The sequence below is a fragment of the Lutra lutra genome, chromosome 11 (assembly GCF_902655055.1).
Source record: "Lutra lutra chromosome 11, mLutLut1.2, whole genome shotgun sequence".
NCBI lineage: Eukaryota > Metazoa > Chordata > Mammalia > Carnivora > Mustelidae > Lutra > Lutra lutra.
Window position 1 is genome coordinate 48,795,891 of NC_062288.1, and position 19,327 is coordinate 48,815,217.

The 19,327-nt window shown below is 35.8% G+C and overlaps 1 protein-coding gene across 1 annotated transcript in view; it reads right to left on the reverse strand.

Annotated features, from left to right (window-relative positions):
- AGMO (alkylglycerol monooxygenase) overlaps positions 1-19,327 on the reverse strand; it is a 345,430-nt gene that overhangs the window by 168,646 nt on the left and 157,457 nt on the right. Inside the window, 1 exon segment of the mRNA XM_047695592.1 lies at positions 9,304-9,399. Coding sequence (XP_047551548.1) covers positions 9,304-9,399 — 96 coding nt within the window.

A 19,327-nucleotide genomic window follows, 5' to 3' on the forward strand; every position in this document is an offset into this window, starting at 1 on the left:
ACGGCCACAATCACCAAACTGTGGAAAGAGCAAAGATGCCCTTCGATGGACAAATGGGTGAAGAAAATGTGGTCCATATATACAATGGTGTATTATGCCTCCATCAGAAAGGATGAATACCCAACTTTTGTATCAACATGGACGGTACTGGAGGAGATTATGCTGAGTGAAATAAGTCAAGCAGAGAAAGTCAATTATCATATGGTTTCACTTACTTGTGGAGCATAAGGAATAACATGGAGGACATTAGGAGAAGGAAAGGAAAAGTGAATTGGGGGAAATCAGAGGGGGAGAAGAAGCATGAGAGACTGTGGACTCTGAGAAACAAACTGAAGGTTTTGGAAGGGGGGGTGGGGGGATGGTTGAGCTTGGTGGTGGGTATTATGGAGGGCATGTATTACATGGAGCACTGGGTCTGGTGCATAAACAATGAATCTTGGAACACTGAAAAAATACAATAAAATTTGAAAAAAAGAAAAGTGCACTTACAGAGTTAAGTAGGAGGTGAAAAAAGACATTCATAAGGAAGTGGTAATTGAGTTGCATTATGAAGAATGTTTGGAAAAGGTCATCAACAAAGAGAGCGTATATAAATACAGAAAATGAATAAGCGTTTGGAGTGCGTGAGAGCAAAATGGAAGTGTGGTTTAGCTGGAGCATCTGACTAATGGGATGAGAACAGAGCAGTAAGGCAGGGTCATGTTCTAAGAACCCTGAAATCCATTCATTAATTTAAGGTTATTTGATTTTGTCCTGGAGGCAGCAGAAAGCCATTCAAAACTTCTTATTGTGGATATTTGTACTCATGTTGGCAGTGCCTGATATAACTGGGTTTTTAAAATCACCACCATGGCTGTTGTATGCAAATATTTGGAAGAGAGAAGAGTCTGTAGGAATAGAAGAGAATAATATTCTATCATAGCCATCTATATAATTGATGGAAGGAGCATAAGCTAAGGTGAGATAACAGAATGGAAAGGTTAAGAGAGATCAAGAGCTGTTTAGGAGGAAAACGAGTATGTAATTCCTTCAAAGAAAGGAAAGGATGAACTATTAACAATTATGCCAGGAAAACAGACATATATTGGGGTTGTTCCACGTAATCTGGTCATCTCTAAGAAATGTAAAATCACTGATACCAGATTTTAGAGAAGGAAAGGAGAAAATAGTTTACCAGGTTTTGAATCACTTATCTACTACTAATTAGCTACAACCGTAGGCAAGTTATTTAATTCTACATACTTCAACTTCTCTTTGAAAGGGGACAATAGGATTATATGATACTTAAATAAGCAAATCTTATTCTTAAAGATTTTTTAATTTATTTGAGAGAGAGCACATGCACAAGCAGGTGGGACAGAGGGAGAGGGAGAAGCAGGCTCCCTGCTGAGCAGAGAGTCCCACATGGGGCTCCATCCCAGGACCCTGAGATTTTAACATGACCTGAAGGCAGATGCTTAACTGACTGAACCACCCAGGCATCCCTAAATAAACAAATCTTATGAAATACTTAGCAGTGACCGATACATGGTCTGAGCTACGTAAGTACTTACTCTTGATAGAAGAGATGCTTTATGAAGATTTGAGTGAGGCCTTAAAGAATGTATAGAATAGCAAAATGTAGAAAATATGAAAGAAGAGAAACAGTAATCATTACATAGCAGATGTATCTGGGAAATGGAAAGTAGTAAACTCCGAATGAATTGCACAGAATGGAAAGTAACAGGATGTACACAGGAAATCTATTTGAAGGCAGTGCAAGAGAAACATTAAATTAAAGCAATTTAGACTTTGTTCATCAAGCAACTGAACATCACCAGAGGATTTTCAGTAGGACCAACCTCTGAGGATAGATTACATTTTAAGAGGGACAAACAGATGTGTATAAAGGTCACACAGTAATTTGATCCAGGCAAGATTACACTGAGTCCTCTCTTAACTAACCAATAGGTTTGAACTTCTTTCACTGTGCAATGTGGGTTATTTATGAACCCTGTTGCCTCTCATCATGGTACACTGAGATATAACCAAATAAATAGAGTGAAGAGGAAGGGTAATAATTAGGTAATGGCCAAAACATAAGCTCTGAAGCCAGCTCGGTTCCCTTATATAAACTGCAGAATCTCAATATTCTTAGCTTTGAAAAAGGATAGTGTTTGCCACAAAGTTGGTGAATATAAAATTTCCAGTTTTCTGAAATTGTCTATTAACTTTCTGGGATAGTTTCCTGCTGCATGTACTTCTACAGGTACCCTTAAAATAAAGCCTCATTAACTGAGGTTATTTGAAATTATATTCATTATTTACAAACTATAAAAGTTTTTAAGTAGTCAAAAGTAGTTGACCTTTAGTGATTCAGATTACTTTATGGGAATTAAATGAAAATCTTCTGCTTAGCACATATTGGATGTGTAATACATGGTGGCTATTTTAACAGTATGGTTAGAAAGGGATGAGAACAAGGAATCTGGAGCCTGACTACTCAGTACAAAGCCCAGCTCTGACACTTACCAGTCCTCTGATGCAGGACAAGTTACTTAGTATACTTAACTTGAGGAAACAGTATTACCTATTCCATAAACTTGTTATGAAGATTTAATGAGATAGTATTTGTCAAAATGCTTAAAATACTTTCTGAAAACATGAGGTCTGGATAAGTAAATGACATGCAAAATGAAGTAAATAAGAGATAAATAAACAGAAAAGTCATCTCTTCAATTTTTTCCTGGGGACAGATCAAACAAATGACAAATATCAGTAGCTGAGAATTTGTGGCTTGGGATGACTATAACTGTTTAGTCTTCTAAAATTCAGTCATTTTAAAATATCTTTTGAGCTACTTTTCCTTCATCCAGAATATTGTATCTCATTGTTCCAGTCTCTCTTTTTTTTTTTTGTCTTTGTTACTATATGCAAGACTACAAATGAAATAGGCACTCAGTGGATGTCTGTGGGATATAATACTTGAAATATTTAAAAAGATATATTGAATTAGACAAATTTCATAATTTTCTACATTGACTAGTTCCTGAATTAGAAAAAAAAAAGATTATGACAAAAAAACCTGAACAATGCATTTCATGATCAGAATCTCAAGCTCATAAAGATACACATTTTTCTAAAGCAAATTTGTGCATTATTTTCTTAAGTCTAAAATCCAACTGCATTTATTCATATTAATAATTCATACTAACCAAAATATGGACTGCATTAAAATCACAAGTACAAAATGTGCATGAATAATCATAAGGATGGCTAGAAACGGTTAGTAAGTGACATAAAATAAAACAGTTATCTAGTTTATAGAAAAGATAAAAAGAAAAGCAATAGTACTACAAACATCTATAGATTAGAATATGAACTAGCTTTTTTAATACTCAATACTGTGTATTGTTATTATCTTTATTTTATATAAGAAGAAACTAAGGCACAGGAAGGTAAACTGAACTGTCCAAGGTCACAGTAATAGTAATAAATGAAGTCAGGACTTGAACTCAGACAATATAATTCCTGAGGCCACAAAAGGAAAACACCAGTTTACATTATGTAAATAGTTACTTTCTTTTCTTTTTCTTTTTCTTTCCCTTTTCTTTCTTTCTTTCCTTCCTTCCTTCCTTCTTTCTTTCAGTAAACTCTACACCCAACACAGGGCAGGAACTCAGGATCCTGAGGTCAAGAATCCCATGCTCTATAGACTGAGCCAGCCAGGTGACCCTACTTTTATTATGTTTTTTAAAAAAATTTTATTTATTTATTTGAGATAGAGAGAGAGAGCACGAGATTAGGGGCAGGGCAGAGGGAGAGGGAGAAGCAGGCTTCCTGCTGGGCAGGGAGTCTGACCTGGGGCTCCATCCCAGGACCCTGAGATTGTGATCTGAGCTGAAGGCAGATGTTTAATTGTGTTAATTAAAGTCACCCAGGTGCCCCACCTTTACTATGTTTTGTAAAACACACTTGAGATGAATAATTATGTGTTATGATATGCATATTTAGGTTTTAATAATTACAGTATTAAAATATTCAAGAATATCTTCCCAAGTGTCTTTATTCAAAATAAATATTAATTAATATAATGAAAAAGCTTTGTCAACTAGCTTAATAATTCTAATACAAAGAACAAAATAACAGCTACAGAAATCTGAGATAAATTAAACTTGTTTCTCTGCAATCATGACTTAGAATTCATGTTACAAATGTTACATATTTTATATATAATGGTTTAATAAAATGGTAAGATGAAATAGATAAATGTCCTTAAAACCACGTTTTTACACGAGACTGGGTCTTGGTAGACTCCATAAGGTTTTGAAGAACAGATAAATACTGCTAGACTTCCATGAAAATCATAATGTTGGATATAAAAGGGCCATAAGCAAACCACTCTATTAGTTGTATGAAGAAGTCAGATCTAAATCTCAGGTCATGCTGCTACCGCTTTATTGTTTTTGCTGCCATAAAGTTATGTTTTCCTACTCTTTTCTCTATCTCCACGTTCCAGTTCTTATTGTCTCTTCAGTTATGTAGCTTCATAATTCCACTACATATCTCTTATGCTTTCTAATTCTGCACACTGCATTCCTGCGGTTCTCCTATACTCTAACTTCAGCTGATGCTTACTCTATAGGTGTGTCATATTGATTGGGACAGTTGTATAAGGAGTATTATGCCTTCATCAGAAAGGATTAATACTCAATTTTTGTATCAACATGGACGGGACTGGAAGAGATTATGCTGAGTGAAATAAGTCAAGCAGAAAGAGTCAATTATATGGTTTCACTTACTTGTGCAGCATAAGGAATAACACAGAGGACATTGGGAGATGGAGAGGAGAAGTGAGATGGGGGAAATCGGAGCGGGAGACGAACTATGAGAGACTGTGGACTCAGAAACAAACTGAGGGTTTGGGGGGGGTAAGGGAATGGGTGAGCCTCGTGGTGGGTATTAAGGAGGGCATGTATTGCATGAAGCACTGGGTATGGTGCATAAACAATGAATCTTTGAACACTGAAAAAAAATAAAATAAAACTTTATAAATAAATAAATAAATAAATAGGAACAACGTTAAAAATAAATAAATAAATAGGAAAAAAAGAAATGGAAATTCTAAAATTTAAGGCATAATATCTGATGTGGGAAATCCAACTGAATGGTCTTAAAATTTGTACATTAGAGAGAGCAGGTAAAAGGTAATTAAACCTGAAGACAAGTTAACAGAAATTAACCAATCTAAATAAGAAAGTGAAATTTAAAAAATTAGAGAGCATTACTGAGATATGAATCAATATCAAATAGTCTAATAAACAGGCATTTTGAGTCCAAAGACAGGAGAAAGAGAAAGGTGTAGATACAATGTTTAAGGAAATAATGGCCATGTTTTTTTGTTTGTTTCAAAATTTGACCTAAAATATACTACCTGTGAACTCCAAGCAATGTGGCAAAAAAAAAAAAAAAAAAAAGAGAGAGAGAGAGAGAAATATATGGTATAAACAAAGGAATGAAAGAAAGAAAACTGTCTATTCAAAGACTACACAATAAGAAAGTAAGAAGGTCTTGGAGATTTTTAAATAAATTTTTTTTATCAATTGTACAAATAAATCTTCCTGTCAAGCTATAATAATAAAGTGAGGGATTGGGATAAGAGGAAAGAAATCAATAGAAGAGAACAGAAGCCTAAAATTAGAGCCGACCACATACGGTCAATTTCTTTTCAACAAAGGATTCAGGTAATCAAAAGGCTGAAAGAAAGTTTCTACTTTTAAATGGTGCACAGAAGTGGGTATTCATAAAAATGATAAAGAGTTCATGGAGAAAATACAACAAACAAGAAAAACCATCTAAACTAACCATTAAAAAAAGATAAATTAAACTTCAAAATTCATTTTTTTTTTCAAAATAATCAAAAAGAAAATGAAAGAGCATGCTACAGGATGGAGAAATATAATTGAAATGCATAAATCTGACAGTGATTTATAGTGAGAATCTATAAAGAATTCCAAGTCACTTAAGCAAACAAGTCAATAAAAAATAGATAAAAGCTTAAACAGGCAGTTTATTAAAGCAAATGCATCAATGACCAATAAGTACCTGGAATGCTGCACAACATCATCAATTATTAGAGAAATATTACCCAAAGAGAGAGCTCCTTGCTAACATGTGTAATCTAATCTAACATGTGTAAGATTAATGTTAATATCTCATTCTAATCCTTCTCCCTAGTTTATCCAAGTATCTCTCCCCTGAGAAAAGAGTTGGCTACCCACCTGTACTTCTAGAAACATTTCATCCATCTGTGAACATATAAAACATATAGTTGTTTTCCCTTTTTTAATACAAATATTAGCATACACTATACACTGTTTTTTGGGGGGTATCTGTCCATATTAGTACATAAAAAGATGGCTCAGGGGCACCTGGGTGGCTCAGTGGGTTAAGCCCCTGCCTTCTGCTTGGGTCATGATCTCAGGGTCCTGGGATCGAGCCCCGCATCGGGCTCTCTGCTCACCAGGGAGTCTGCTTTCTTCTCTCTCTGCCTGCCTCTCTGCCTAGTTATGATCTCTATCAAATAAATAAATAAATAAATAAAATTTTAAAAAAAATGGCTCATTTTGTTTGTGACTGCATCATATTCCATTTAAGGGCTTTAGTTCAGCACTATAAAAATCCTTGAATCATATGGGTTCAAATCTTCAATACCAAAGAACTATTTCTCTTTTATATTTCTCTGCACAAGCATTGACTGATATGTACATGAACAATGATAGTAAATCAAAGATAACAGATAATGATAAGGTACTAGATGCCACTATTACTTTGTACAGTGTGAATCAACTAATACTGAAATATCATCTATAATCTCAAATGAAATGACAACATTCCACAGCTCTTAACTTTAAAACACGTATTAAATAATAAGTATTCTTCAGTAAACTCAGAAGAAAAGAGCTTCACCGACTATGTGCTGCAGACATTTTAGATGAATGAGCAATAAACAAAAACAGAGGCAAAAATTAAACAGCAGAGTACAGTTTATAGCAGAAGGTTTTGTAACTTTCAGAAAAGAGGAAGGGGATGGACACTGCTCTGTCTTCATCAAAGTAATCCAAAAGTAAACAGAAAATTTCATTATAAACTCTTTAGTTTGTTTTAGGATCTATTTTTTCTCTCACATACAATCTTTCAAAAAGCATGCTGTTACTGTTCTGCTTTATTTTGTTTTTTTACTTTCTCTTACCCTACCCTGATTGACTGACATGAATGAACTCATCCTTCCGTTGAGAAAATCAGTACCTTCTTAAGGCCAAATCCCCCTCAGAGTGAAAACTGATTTCATGGCTGTCAGTAGCCCTGAAACAACTGAAAGAATCAAACCTCCATTCAGGACTAATCAGGGCTCCTTGGCCACCGCTGTCATGTGTACCATGGCTGACAAAGGGTTTCTGTGAGTGGAGTATGGTTTCTGTGTATTAAACTTTAAAAAATTAGGGCAATCACATGATAATAATAATTATTTTTAAAAGTTAAATCTTCTCCCCACTCCAGGTCTTGATTTCACTCGCCCCTGAAACAGCCACAGCTACAAATCTCTTGGTTCTACTTCCTGCATGATTCTGTTATTTCAAACAAGTGGTAATATGCTGTCTATAATAATAAATGTAATTAAATGCACAGCTGTAAAAAACATCTTATAAATGTATTCACACTTAATAATATAATTTAAAATTTCAAAAGCCAAACCTCAATTGCAGAAAGGGTGTTCCTGCTTCCTGTGCAGCTCAACTGTAGTAATTATACATGTGACAGTACTTTCAAAAATATGAGGTACAAGACAAGTGAAAGGTTGTAATGTGTTGCTTTTGAGCTTGGAAATGAAGCCACCTGGAGCTTAAAAGATATGTCTCACCATTGGCTTTCCCCCACTGCCCCTTTACATACTGCGATGAAACTCTAGCTCATAGACCTTTCAGAGGGGCACAGGAAAAGGCGGAAGTTACTTAGGCTCCATTGTTCTGTATCCAAACTAATACGTGACCCAACACGTGGCTTGACCTGTAGCAGAGCTGCTATAAAAAATGTAATTCTCCTTTAACCCCTCCATGTAAATCATCAGAAAGCTTTCCTCTACTGATTTAAACAAATTTGGTCTTTGACCTCTACAGTCAGAATTGGCCTCAACAACTCTTTCAGATGGTTGTCCTATTGACTGTTTGATGTATGTCAACTGCCATAAAACGCAATGCTGTTTCACCACAGGTCTTCAAATAATGGCTCATATGTCCAAAGTCATAGTAATAGTCTCCTTATTCCAAGTAGAGCAGTAGCATGAAATACTGCAGATTAATGAAATAATGCACTTTGTTGTATCAAGCTTTGGTATCGAATGCAGCTGTGATTTGCGCTATTGTTCAACCAGCTGCAACACCTGTCAACATGTTTCCTACAGAACTTCAAAAAGCTTGCAACAAATGTGAAATGCTTGGAGAGGTTCTCATGTTTACAAGTAAGTTTTCCTGGGCCTGTGATTTTTGGTATTTAACAACCAGAACAGTACCATAGTTAATAAAACAATCAGTTGCTTAATGATCTATCTGCAAACATTCAAATCTGACAATTTGAGATACCACATAAAACCCAAGAAATTATATTTTTTCACTTTTCTGGGGGAGAAAAAGGCTAAACATATTGAACACTCTCTAAATAAAACCTAAACTCTAAAATTAAAGCAAGATTTTCAATCAAACGATATTTTCACAATTTCTTTAAGCATTAAACTTTTTTCGAGGAGTTCCCGCTGATTGATATATGTATGTGTTTGTATAAATATGTACAGTAAAATGTATCAATACTGACATATAAGTATTGTTTATTATCTTATAATAAATTATAGTATAAAATAATAATTATAAATAACATACTAAATATGTAATTACATATATTTATGCAATATAAAAATTTATAGGTATAAATTCATATCTTGAAACTGACATGAATTTCAACATCTTTTGGTAAACAACATTTAATAAACTGTAATACAGGAAGATATTGTACTGAATATAGTATTAGAATGTTTTGGTACTTAATAGTTCAAAAAATTGTTTTATTTAATTGAGACCAACTGGCCTCATTGCTTCTTATAAACTTTGCAATATATATTCAATAAAAAGGAATAAAAATGAACAGATGTTTCTCCTTAAAGAAGGCAGACAAAGATTTTTCTTACACAATAAATCAGTTGCTAGTGGATTTCCAGGACATTTCTTCAGGCTAACTACTTAGGTATAAAACTTAAAAAAAAAAAAGAGTTACCTCTGTGTGGATCCAAAATTGGTAGAGAAGATTGAACTGAAGATGAACAGCATATACTGAAGGTGGTATGAAGAGGGCCAGGGGAGAGTAGAATATCTGAAAAATCAAAAAATTTAAAATTTATACATATTAATTCTCAATATAAAATACACTTTTACTAATGGTTCAACATTATGAGTATAAACTTCATTAATATACCTTATACTTTAGTAAATATACCTTATCCTGTATATTTTATTCCCATATTTGACTTTGCAATGTTAATTTTCCACATGGTGATAAAGTTACAGACATATTGGAACTAAGTCCACCAGACTTTTAGTTTGTATTTAATATTGTCTAATTAAAATAGCATATGTGGTATGTTATTTCCTTAATCTTGAAAAGGTTGGATGTGTTTCCTGGAAGTAAAGAGGTTTTTCTTATACACACAAATAAACTCATTTTAAGTTAAAAAAAAAAAAAGAAAAAAAAAAAAGAAAGGAGCATAAGCCTTTATACCATGACAGCTCCCAAAAACTGGATTATGACCTGGCATGCTTAGTAATAAAATTAAATTATAATTAAAAAAGTAACTTGGTATACAAATATAACAAGAGAATAGGATACATTTTCTCTTTTAAACATGTTTTTATGTGGCTGATTGAGAGCACAATATGCCCCAAATTTTTCAAAGTTAGTAAGGAAGAAGCTATGATACGATGCCATAGTGGAAACAAATTTTAAAGGTCTGCATTTCCTAACAGACGGAAATGCCTCTGCCTTGGAAAAACAACTTGTGCTTAAACCGCAGAACTGGTTAGAACCAACTAATAAACACAAACTGCTGTGTTTTCCTAATGACTTTGATCTCTAAGAGTGATTTCATGTTGTAAGAAAACATTTCATTAAATGAAATGCTAAACAAACAAATAAGAATAAAAGGACTCTTTCCTCCACTTCACACTTTGTATTTTATAGAGTTAATATTTCTAAAAAACTAGTTTTTTTAAAAACATTTCTTCTGAATATTAAATTTTATTTCTAAATTATTGTTAAAGCTTTTGTTCTCAGTTAGGTCAATATCATTTCAACTATGTTTAGTTGTGATGATGTATTTGAAATTGGACATTTCCATAAACCTTCTAGTTTTTGTTTTGAATCTTAAGTCATGAAAAATCTCAACTGTCATCACAAGCAGGATCAGTTTTATTATTTATAAATGTATTATTCAGCAATGGATTGGATTAGTGAGCAACCAAAAAACACTGGGCTCTTTTTCAAAGACATTCATTTGAAGTTTTAGTTCTACCACAGAATTTCTCCATGATGTTCACAGAGTTCTTAAACTTCTCTAGGCTTTAGTTTTCTCAAATGAGTGGTGAAGGAGAAAACCATGTGAAACTTAGCCATCCTTCTGGTTCCAAAAGATCTGTGATACTATTTTGAAATTTTTTTAAAGATTTATTTATTTATTTATTTTAGAGAAAGAGAGAGGGAGAGACCAAGCAGCGAGGGTGGGGAGGGGCAGAGGGTGAAAAGCAGACTCCACTGAGAGCAGAGCCTGATGCAAGGCTAGATCTCATCACCCTGAGATCATGACCTGAGCCTGAATCAAGAGTCAGTTGTTTACCTGACTGAGCCACCCAAGCGCCCCTATTTTGATTTTTTAAAATATATTCCAATAGCTCTCTTACAACAGGTTAATTAAAAAAAAATACTTGAAACATACATATACCTTATGCTAAAAGCATTTTAAGTTAAGGAATATTCTGGAATCCTTGAGATGTGAATAAAAATATAAAACAACTTATCTTGGATGCTTAATAAATAGTTTTATTTGGAAAGAGATCGCATACTACATGAATATTTATATTTCATTATAATTCCCCAAAGTGTGGAGAAATAGTCCTTTCAGATAATAACCACTGTTATGGGAAAGCGGTTCTATGCTCAACTAAGTTGTGAAGTAATGACTTAAACAACTGAAGTTTCTTCTCAGAACTTCTTAGAGCCTTTACAATGCTAACATGACTTACAAGGGTGTTAGCCCATCGAATACTTCCTTAATGAGTTTCCCATAGGATTAGTTTTCCTAAAAACAGGCTTGATAAACCAATGTCTCAAATCTTACAAATCAGTAAATTAGCAGAAAACTGGAAAAATGAACTCAGCATGAATTTCAAAAAGGAAACTTCTAGTAAGAAATAAATACATTGGTCAGGGAATAAGTCTCATGAATTACGTGAAAGCTTATTCTTATGATTAATATAGTACCATAAAAAAAATCTAATGATACAACCAAGCTTCTAATTTCTAGAATGAAAAGCAGTTTAGCAAATGTTTGGGTCTGAAAATCCTCACTCATCTTCTCTACCTCACATCTTCACATTTCCATATTCTCTGCAGTTTTTAAAGCCAACTCAAGGGTCCGTTCCATCATAAAGCCAGAAATGGTACTACTTTGGGAGAAGAAATTTCTTCTTCCTTAAAGTTTAAAACTCTCAGTATCTGAGTCAGGGGACATTTCACTGCTTACTAAATATAACCATTTCTGGGGCGCCTGGGTGGCTCAGTGGGTTAAGCCGCTGCCTTCGGCTCAGGTAATGATCTCAGGGTCCTGGGATCGAGCCCCGCATCGGGCTCTCTGCTCAGCAGTGAGCCTGCTTCTCCCTCTCTCTGCCTGCCTCTCTGCCTACTTGTGATCTCTCTCTCTCTCTCTCTCTCTCTGTCAAATAAATAAATAAAATCTTTAAAAAATATATATATAACCATTTCTGATATGCATTCAACTCATGTCATTCTGATTCCAAGGCTCTTTAGCCACCCAGGAGCCCCAGAAATGGTTATATTTAGTAAGCAGTGAAATGTCCCCTGACTCAGATACTGAGAGTTTTAAACTTTAAGGAAGAAGAAATTTCTTCTCCCAAAGTAGTACCATTTCTGGCTTTATGATGGAACGGACACTTGAGTTGGCTTTAAAAACTGTAGAGAATTTGGAAATGTGAAGATGTGAGGTAGAGAAGATGAGTGAGGATTTTCAGCTTTAAATTTGACTGTCTACCCTAGGTTATTTTGTTACCTTTCAAAAGACGTCATGCATAACCGGTTCACAAAGGAAAAAAATCACCCAGACCTGTAAGTGTGAAGAGAGAATGAGGATAGGTCTAGAGGTGACCTTAGGCTAACGGATAGAAGATGTGTGGGTTTTATTCTGCTCATCAAGGGTATGGCGCAGCCAGGGGTTGCGTGAAGGGGACATCAAGCAGGACATTCGGTGGAAGTGTCTCAGCCTTGCTGAAAGTGCTGGAGAGTGTGCCAAGAGATTGGTTTGGACTATGGGACTCATGGACAGAGCTGACGGAGACTGTGAAGCCCCTCGACATAACTACAACAAAGTATGAGCTTGTGTGCATGGTGACGTTTTCTGAAGAAACCATCTATAGCTTTCATTAGTCTCTAGTGGGTCTATGACTCATTGTAGCCAAACAAAAGCAAAAACAAAAGATAATTTAGATTTCGGTCAAAACCAGGAGGGGAGCCTTTTAATGCCATTCTGAGAAGACTAGATTTATCCTAGGCTGTGAAAGAGTGGTTAAACATTTTTTAAAAATTTATGAGAAATATAAAAATAGCTTTGAAACCTATTTCACTAGCCCATAAATGTAAATACATACATTTAAGCACAGCAGTAGCTATGGGGATACAGGGGCAGGATATACACCAGAAATCTAAGGCTTTGGTAACTATTCAAACAGAGGACATGAGAGGGACAGAAGAGTATCAGAAGACACCAGATTTGAAGGCTTGTATGCTGGGTGATACTGTTCACTAAGAGGACAGACGGGAGGAAGAAGAGGTTTATAAAATTTAACCTAGGGAATGCTGTGTTGGAGTCCTTGAGGTATATCTCAAGGAAGCTGCTGAGTAAGCAAATATGTTGTGCAAATATCGACTGGACTGAAAAATGACACTGGATTTGTAGGTTTGGATGAGTGGAGCAGTGTGCCTGAAATCCAGACCTCACTAAGTTTAAAAATCACTCAAAAGAGTTGTTGAAATAGAGGTAGGAATTACTTCTCTTTTTGTAAGAAAAAGGAAGGAGAGAGTTGGGGGTTTTCCCTCAATAGAACATACGGATGGGGGAGAAGATTTCTTATTTTTTTTTTAAATGTCAAAAAAAGAATACATTTTTGGTGTATTCAGAAAGGGCCAGTTAAGAGGAAGAGGGACAGGGCACCTGGGTGGCTCAGTCGGTTAAGGTTAAGGGTCTGCCTTCAGCTCAGGTCATGATCCCAGGGTCCTGGCATCGAGTCCCGCGTTGAGCTCCCTGCTTGGTAGAGAGCCTGCTTCTCCCTCTCCCTCTGCATGCCTCTCTGTCTACTTGTACTCTCTATCACTCTTTCAAATAAATAAAATCTTTAAAAAAAAAGGAAGAGGGACAGATGTCAAGAGTAGCTGGTCACTGAGGGTTGCTGGGGGGTGGGTGGAGAAAGATAGGGTGGTTGGGTTACGGACATTGGGGAGGGTATGTGCTATGGTGAGTGCTGTGAAATGTGTAAGCCTGATGATTCACAGACCTGTACCCCTGGGGCAAATAATACAGTATATGTTAGGGAAAAAAAAAAAAAAAGAGTAGCTAGTCACAGTCCAAGGAACTAAGGAGCAGTGTCACCAGTTTAAAAATAAGACCTGCAGAAAAGAGGTGAACATTTTTATAAAACTAGAGACAAGAAAGTGTGTGCACCTGGGACTTCACTAACCTTAATGATCTATCTGAAAAGAAAGCAGAGAAAGGGAAAACCAGAAAAACTCATGTTCTCTGAAGTTTTAAATATGTTCATTGGCTGAAAGCAAGGAGCATGAGTAGAGAAGAGCCCTTGAGCAGACTGCAGAATTCTGGAAGGTCTTCTCCCAGGTAGGGAGGACAGCGTGGTGAACAGCACTGACCCCTCAGCTCCATCTGGAAGCCATACATGGAGAGGCCAGCTGCTGCTGCAGGGAGCCCACAGAGCGCACAAGCTGGCTGTGGGAGGGAAGTAGGTAGGTGACCGGATTCCAGCACAGCTTGGGGATTTCAGGGCAGATGCAACAGAAAGCAGCGGGCTTTTTTCCAGAGTCAAAGAAAGGATGCACGTCAGGTTGGACAAAGTAAGAAATAAAGCTGTAAGGTATGACAAACTTCGAGGAAAAGCAGCAGTCGAGAGAGGAGAGCCGTCCACAAGTAAGCTGCAAAGCGAATTGGTTCAAGTTAAGTGTTTAATTACTTTGAATGAAATGGGAAAATAAAATTGAGCTTCAGGATTCATGTCTATCTTATTTTAATAAAATACTTTAACACTACTAGTATCTGTACTTCTATGATTCTCATTTATTTTTATAATATTGCTTTAGAGAAAAAAAATTCAAGGACGCCTGGGTGGCTCAGTGGGTTAGAGCCTCTGCCTTCGGCTCAGGTCATGATCCCAGGGTCCTGGGATCGAGCCCCGCATCGGGCTCTCTGCTCAGTGTGGAGCCTGTTTCCCTTACTCTCTCTCTGCCTGCCTCTCTGCCTACTTGGGATCTCTGTCAAATAAATAAATAAAAATTTAAAAAAAATTTCTTTCAGAGTTGAGGAAATAATGAAATAATCAAGCACACCGTCCCACATTCCTAAAATCTACACAATCTATCATGACACAGAACCAGATCTTGTGATCGCAGGTAGAATGTACTTATCTCTATCCTTAAAACACATCTACTTAAATTGTGTGTTTGGAATAAGTGCTTGTGTTTCTACTTAACGAAGTCCTTATTTTAACTAATCTAGGCCTGTCCTTCTGTTCCCATTTCTATGATTTTATCCATTTTCCCCTTTGCTCATTCCACCTTCTTATACATCCTATATTCTAGCCTTACTCAAACTTTATGCATTGAATATGTTTCCCCAGAAGATATGTGAAGCCTTATCCCCTAGTACCACAGAACTTTTCAGTGAATTTATTTGGAAACAGATTCTTCATGGAGGTAATCAAGGTAAAATAAAGTAATTAGGGTGAGCTCTAATTCAAAATGACAGGTTTCCTTATAAACGGGGGAAATTTGGACACAGAGGCAGATAGGCACACAGGAAGAATAGCACATGAAGATAACGGCAGAGATCGGTGTCATGTATCTACAAGCCAACAACACCAAAAATCGCCAGCAAACCACCAAAGGCTAGAAGAGAGGCATGGAACAGATACTTCCTCACAGGCTTCAGGAGGAACCAACCCTGCCAACACCCTCATATCCAATTTCTAGCCTCCAGAACTATGAGGCAATATGTTTCTAAGACCCAGTCTTTGGCACTTTGTTATGGCAGTTCTGGGAAACTAATACACATGCCATACGCTTTATTTGCAATTCCCTAAGTTTATTATACCTCCCCCCCCCAGAATTTTGTATTTTCAAAGACATGCTCCTTCTACATCATATTCCATTTACAACCCCATTCTTGGCAAAATTTTATTCTTCTTACAGAGTGCGCTTAGGCATTTCTTCTGTGATGCTCCCCTTCACCCACCATGGTTCCCAAAGCAGATGCTTCTCTCCAAAACCTTAACAACTTGTATTTATAATGGCTATTGACTTACTGGAATCCCAACAGGGAAAGCAAGCGCCTTAAGAGCAAACCTCATGTCCTATTTCTCTTCATATCCCCTACCTGTGCCATCATGACCAGATCTGCCAATCAAGACTGTATATGGAAAACAAAGAAATGAATGGATGCATGTCTCAAAATAAGAATAATTATATGTAAAGAGAGTGGAATATTTCAGCCAGTTTTCTTTTTTAAGTAGAAAGAAGATAATGCTGTCTTATGTAGAGCGCTTTACTATGAGTCTTTTTATTTGTCCTTCAGCATAAAAAACTACAAATGACTATCAAATTTCTGTAAAATGAAACACCAAATATCAGAGCATAGTTTTATTTTTATCAAATCTTAAATTGATTTTGGTACACTACAGAATAATTCCATTTTCCTGATGCATGCTAGAATCAAGGCTCAAACTAGTCAAGATACAAACAAGCGAAAGACTTCATTTATTTAATATGTGGACATGAACTTTGTCTTATATGCTGTCTTTGAATGGTGGTTAATGGTGGCGAGAGATGCCTTGGAGTTCTGAGGCAAAGTCCTGAGAGATGTTTTGTTTCTTTTCTACATGGGGAGCTCAGGGCAAGCTTTCCATCTGTGACATAAGAGTTATGAGAATTTTATCCCCAATGTATTTGACTGCAGTACATCAAAGTTGTTAGTTTCTGTGTCTTTATTTTTCACATTTGTCTTTATGTAATTCCAACTCCCACATATTGAAAGACAGTCTTTGCTTATGTAGTTTGGCAGAAAGTACAATGTAATAAAAGATTTGAGATTTCACTAAAGGTTCCTCTGAAGTCTTATATGTAATATAAAAACAATATTACACATGTGAGTCATACTTGATATAGTCCAAAGAATTTCCACACTCATCATTTAAGGTAATTTTCAAAATAACAATAGAAGAAGGCAGAGCAAATATTAATTATCCCATTTCATGTACAAAATCACTGAGACACAAACATTAATCAATTGATTCAAAGTGGCAAAGCTACTTAATAACTGAGCTATCTGGGATTCAGACTTCCTTATTTCTGGTAAATTGTTCGCTCATGTTTCTTAAATGTAATCAGTATGTATTTTTAAATTACTACGCTCAAAAATAATATCACCATATATTTACAGGTTCCCTAACTTGTGGTAAGAAAAGTTTTCATAAATTGGTATTATAACTGTATTTCTTTGCTCTGATGGTGGATAAAATGTACCTCTTAGACTACTAATATACCATAAACACATTTTATAAATTCTTATAACATTGATTATAACACTAACCTAAAAAGCAAAACAATTTTAAAGATTGAGATACACTACAGAGCTAAAAATAAATTAGCCAACCTAGTTATTTAAGCTAAGTGCATGTATCATTAATTTATCATGCTTTTAAGAGAAATACTCAGCTTACTAAATGTAGAGATTACTCTTTCCTATTCTATAGCTTCCTATATGAAACAAATATGCCAAAAGAGATTTTATTCAAAAAGGTAAATAAGTTACTCATGCATGCTATAATTTTTGGAGATACTTTAAATAAAAAAATACTCACATGAATGACAGATTTAAATTATTTCACATACTGGACTTAGCCTACTTAACATATAAGAGAGTTTGACACCCATAATGTCAAATATATGACATCCATAAAACTTCAAAATTTCTTTCAGTTTATGTACTATACCTTTATTAAGCACTGATTGCATCAGGCACTTTGGAGATACTAGTGAAAAATACCTTTTAAAGTTTACAGGCTGGCATGAAAAGCAATAATGCAAATAATAAATACTATAATAGAGATATGCAAGGTTTTTATGGGACCCCCCCCAAAAAAAAAGCAACCTAGGCAAAGTTGGAAAGCATCTGTAGAGATGAATGAATTGAGTCTTGAAGGATTTAACACTCAAGGGAGCAATAATTTTCCTGGCAGAGGTAATTGGATATACAATGGCATAACAAGACATTATAACATGGTAGATTTAAGGAACTGAAAATTGTTAGATGAGGAGACAGTGGGAGACTGTGGGAGATGAGACTGGGGACACAAGTGGGGCCAGGTTTTGACCACCTCTGAATGTGGTAGGGAGTCTATGAAATTCCTTTCTCAAAGCTATAGAGCAATTCAGCTTGTTCAGAGCCAGCATTGTGGAAAGGGAACAGTGAGTGATGGGTGGAGGAATTAAGAAGAGAGAAAAAAGAGTTACTTCAGCACTATTTTAAAATAGTACTGCATGAGGGCATCTCAGTGGCTCAGTTGGTTGAATGTCTGACTCTTGGTTTTGGCTCAGGTCATGATCTCAGGGTTGTGGGACTGAGCCCCACACATGGCTCAGTGCTGGGTGCAGAGTCTGCTTGGGATTCTCCATCTCCTCTCCCTCTGCCCCTCCCCCAGCTCGTGTTCTCAAAATAAATAAATAAATAAATTCCTTAAGCAAGTAAAATAGTACTGGCTGAATCTGTTTTCTAGGATGCTTTAGGCGTCCCTGAAATCAATGACTATAGTTGCTAGTTCTAAGGGGCTTTGTTTGGTTGGTTTTGATTTTTTAGAGTTGTTATACCATCCACCATGGCTCTGGGAAAACATATATATGTACACATAGTTATATTTTTTAATAAATATTTTTGTAATAGTTTTATATTTGTAAAAGAGTTTCAAAGACAGCCACTCGGGAAAACAGCTTGGAGGTTCCTCAAAAAGTTGAAAATAGAGCTACCGTATGACCCAGCAATCGCTCTATTGGGTATTTACCCTAAAGATACAACTGTAGTGATCCGAAGAGGCATGTGCACCCGAATGTTTATAGCAGCAATGTCCACAATAGCCAAACTATGGAAAGAACCTAGATGTTCATCAACAGATGAATGGATAAAGAAGATGTGGTTCTTCTTTGTGATTCTTCCATATATACAATGGAATACTATGCAGCCATCAAAAGAAATGAAACCTTGCCATGTGCAACGATGTAGATGGAACCAGAGGGCATTATGCTGAGCAAAATAAGTCAAACAGAGAAAAACAATTATCATATGATCTCTCTGATATGAGGAATTTGAGAGGCAGGGCAGGGGGTTGTGGGATTAGGTAAGGAAAAAATGAAGAAAGATGGGAGCGGGAGGGAGACAAACCATAAGAGACTCTTAATCTCACAAAATAAACTGAGGGTGCTGGGTTATGGACATTGGGGAAGGTAAGTACTATGGTGAGTGCTGGGAAATGTGTAAGCCTAACAATTCACAGACCTGTACCCCTGGAGCAAATAATACATTGTATGTTAGTAAAAATAATTTTTTAAAAAAGAGTTGCAAAGTAGCTACATACTCTCTGCGCAGTCTCTCTTATTAACATTATACTGAATTGCCATAACTAAGAAACAAATTGGTACATTACTATTAACTAAACTCCACTAAACTTCACACTTTATTTAGATT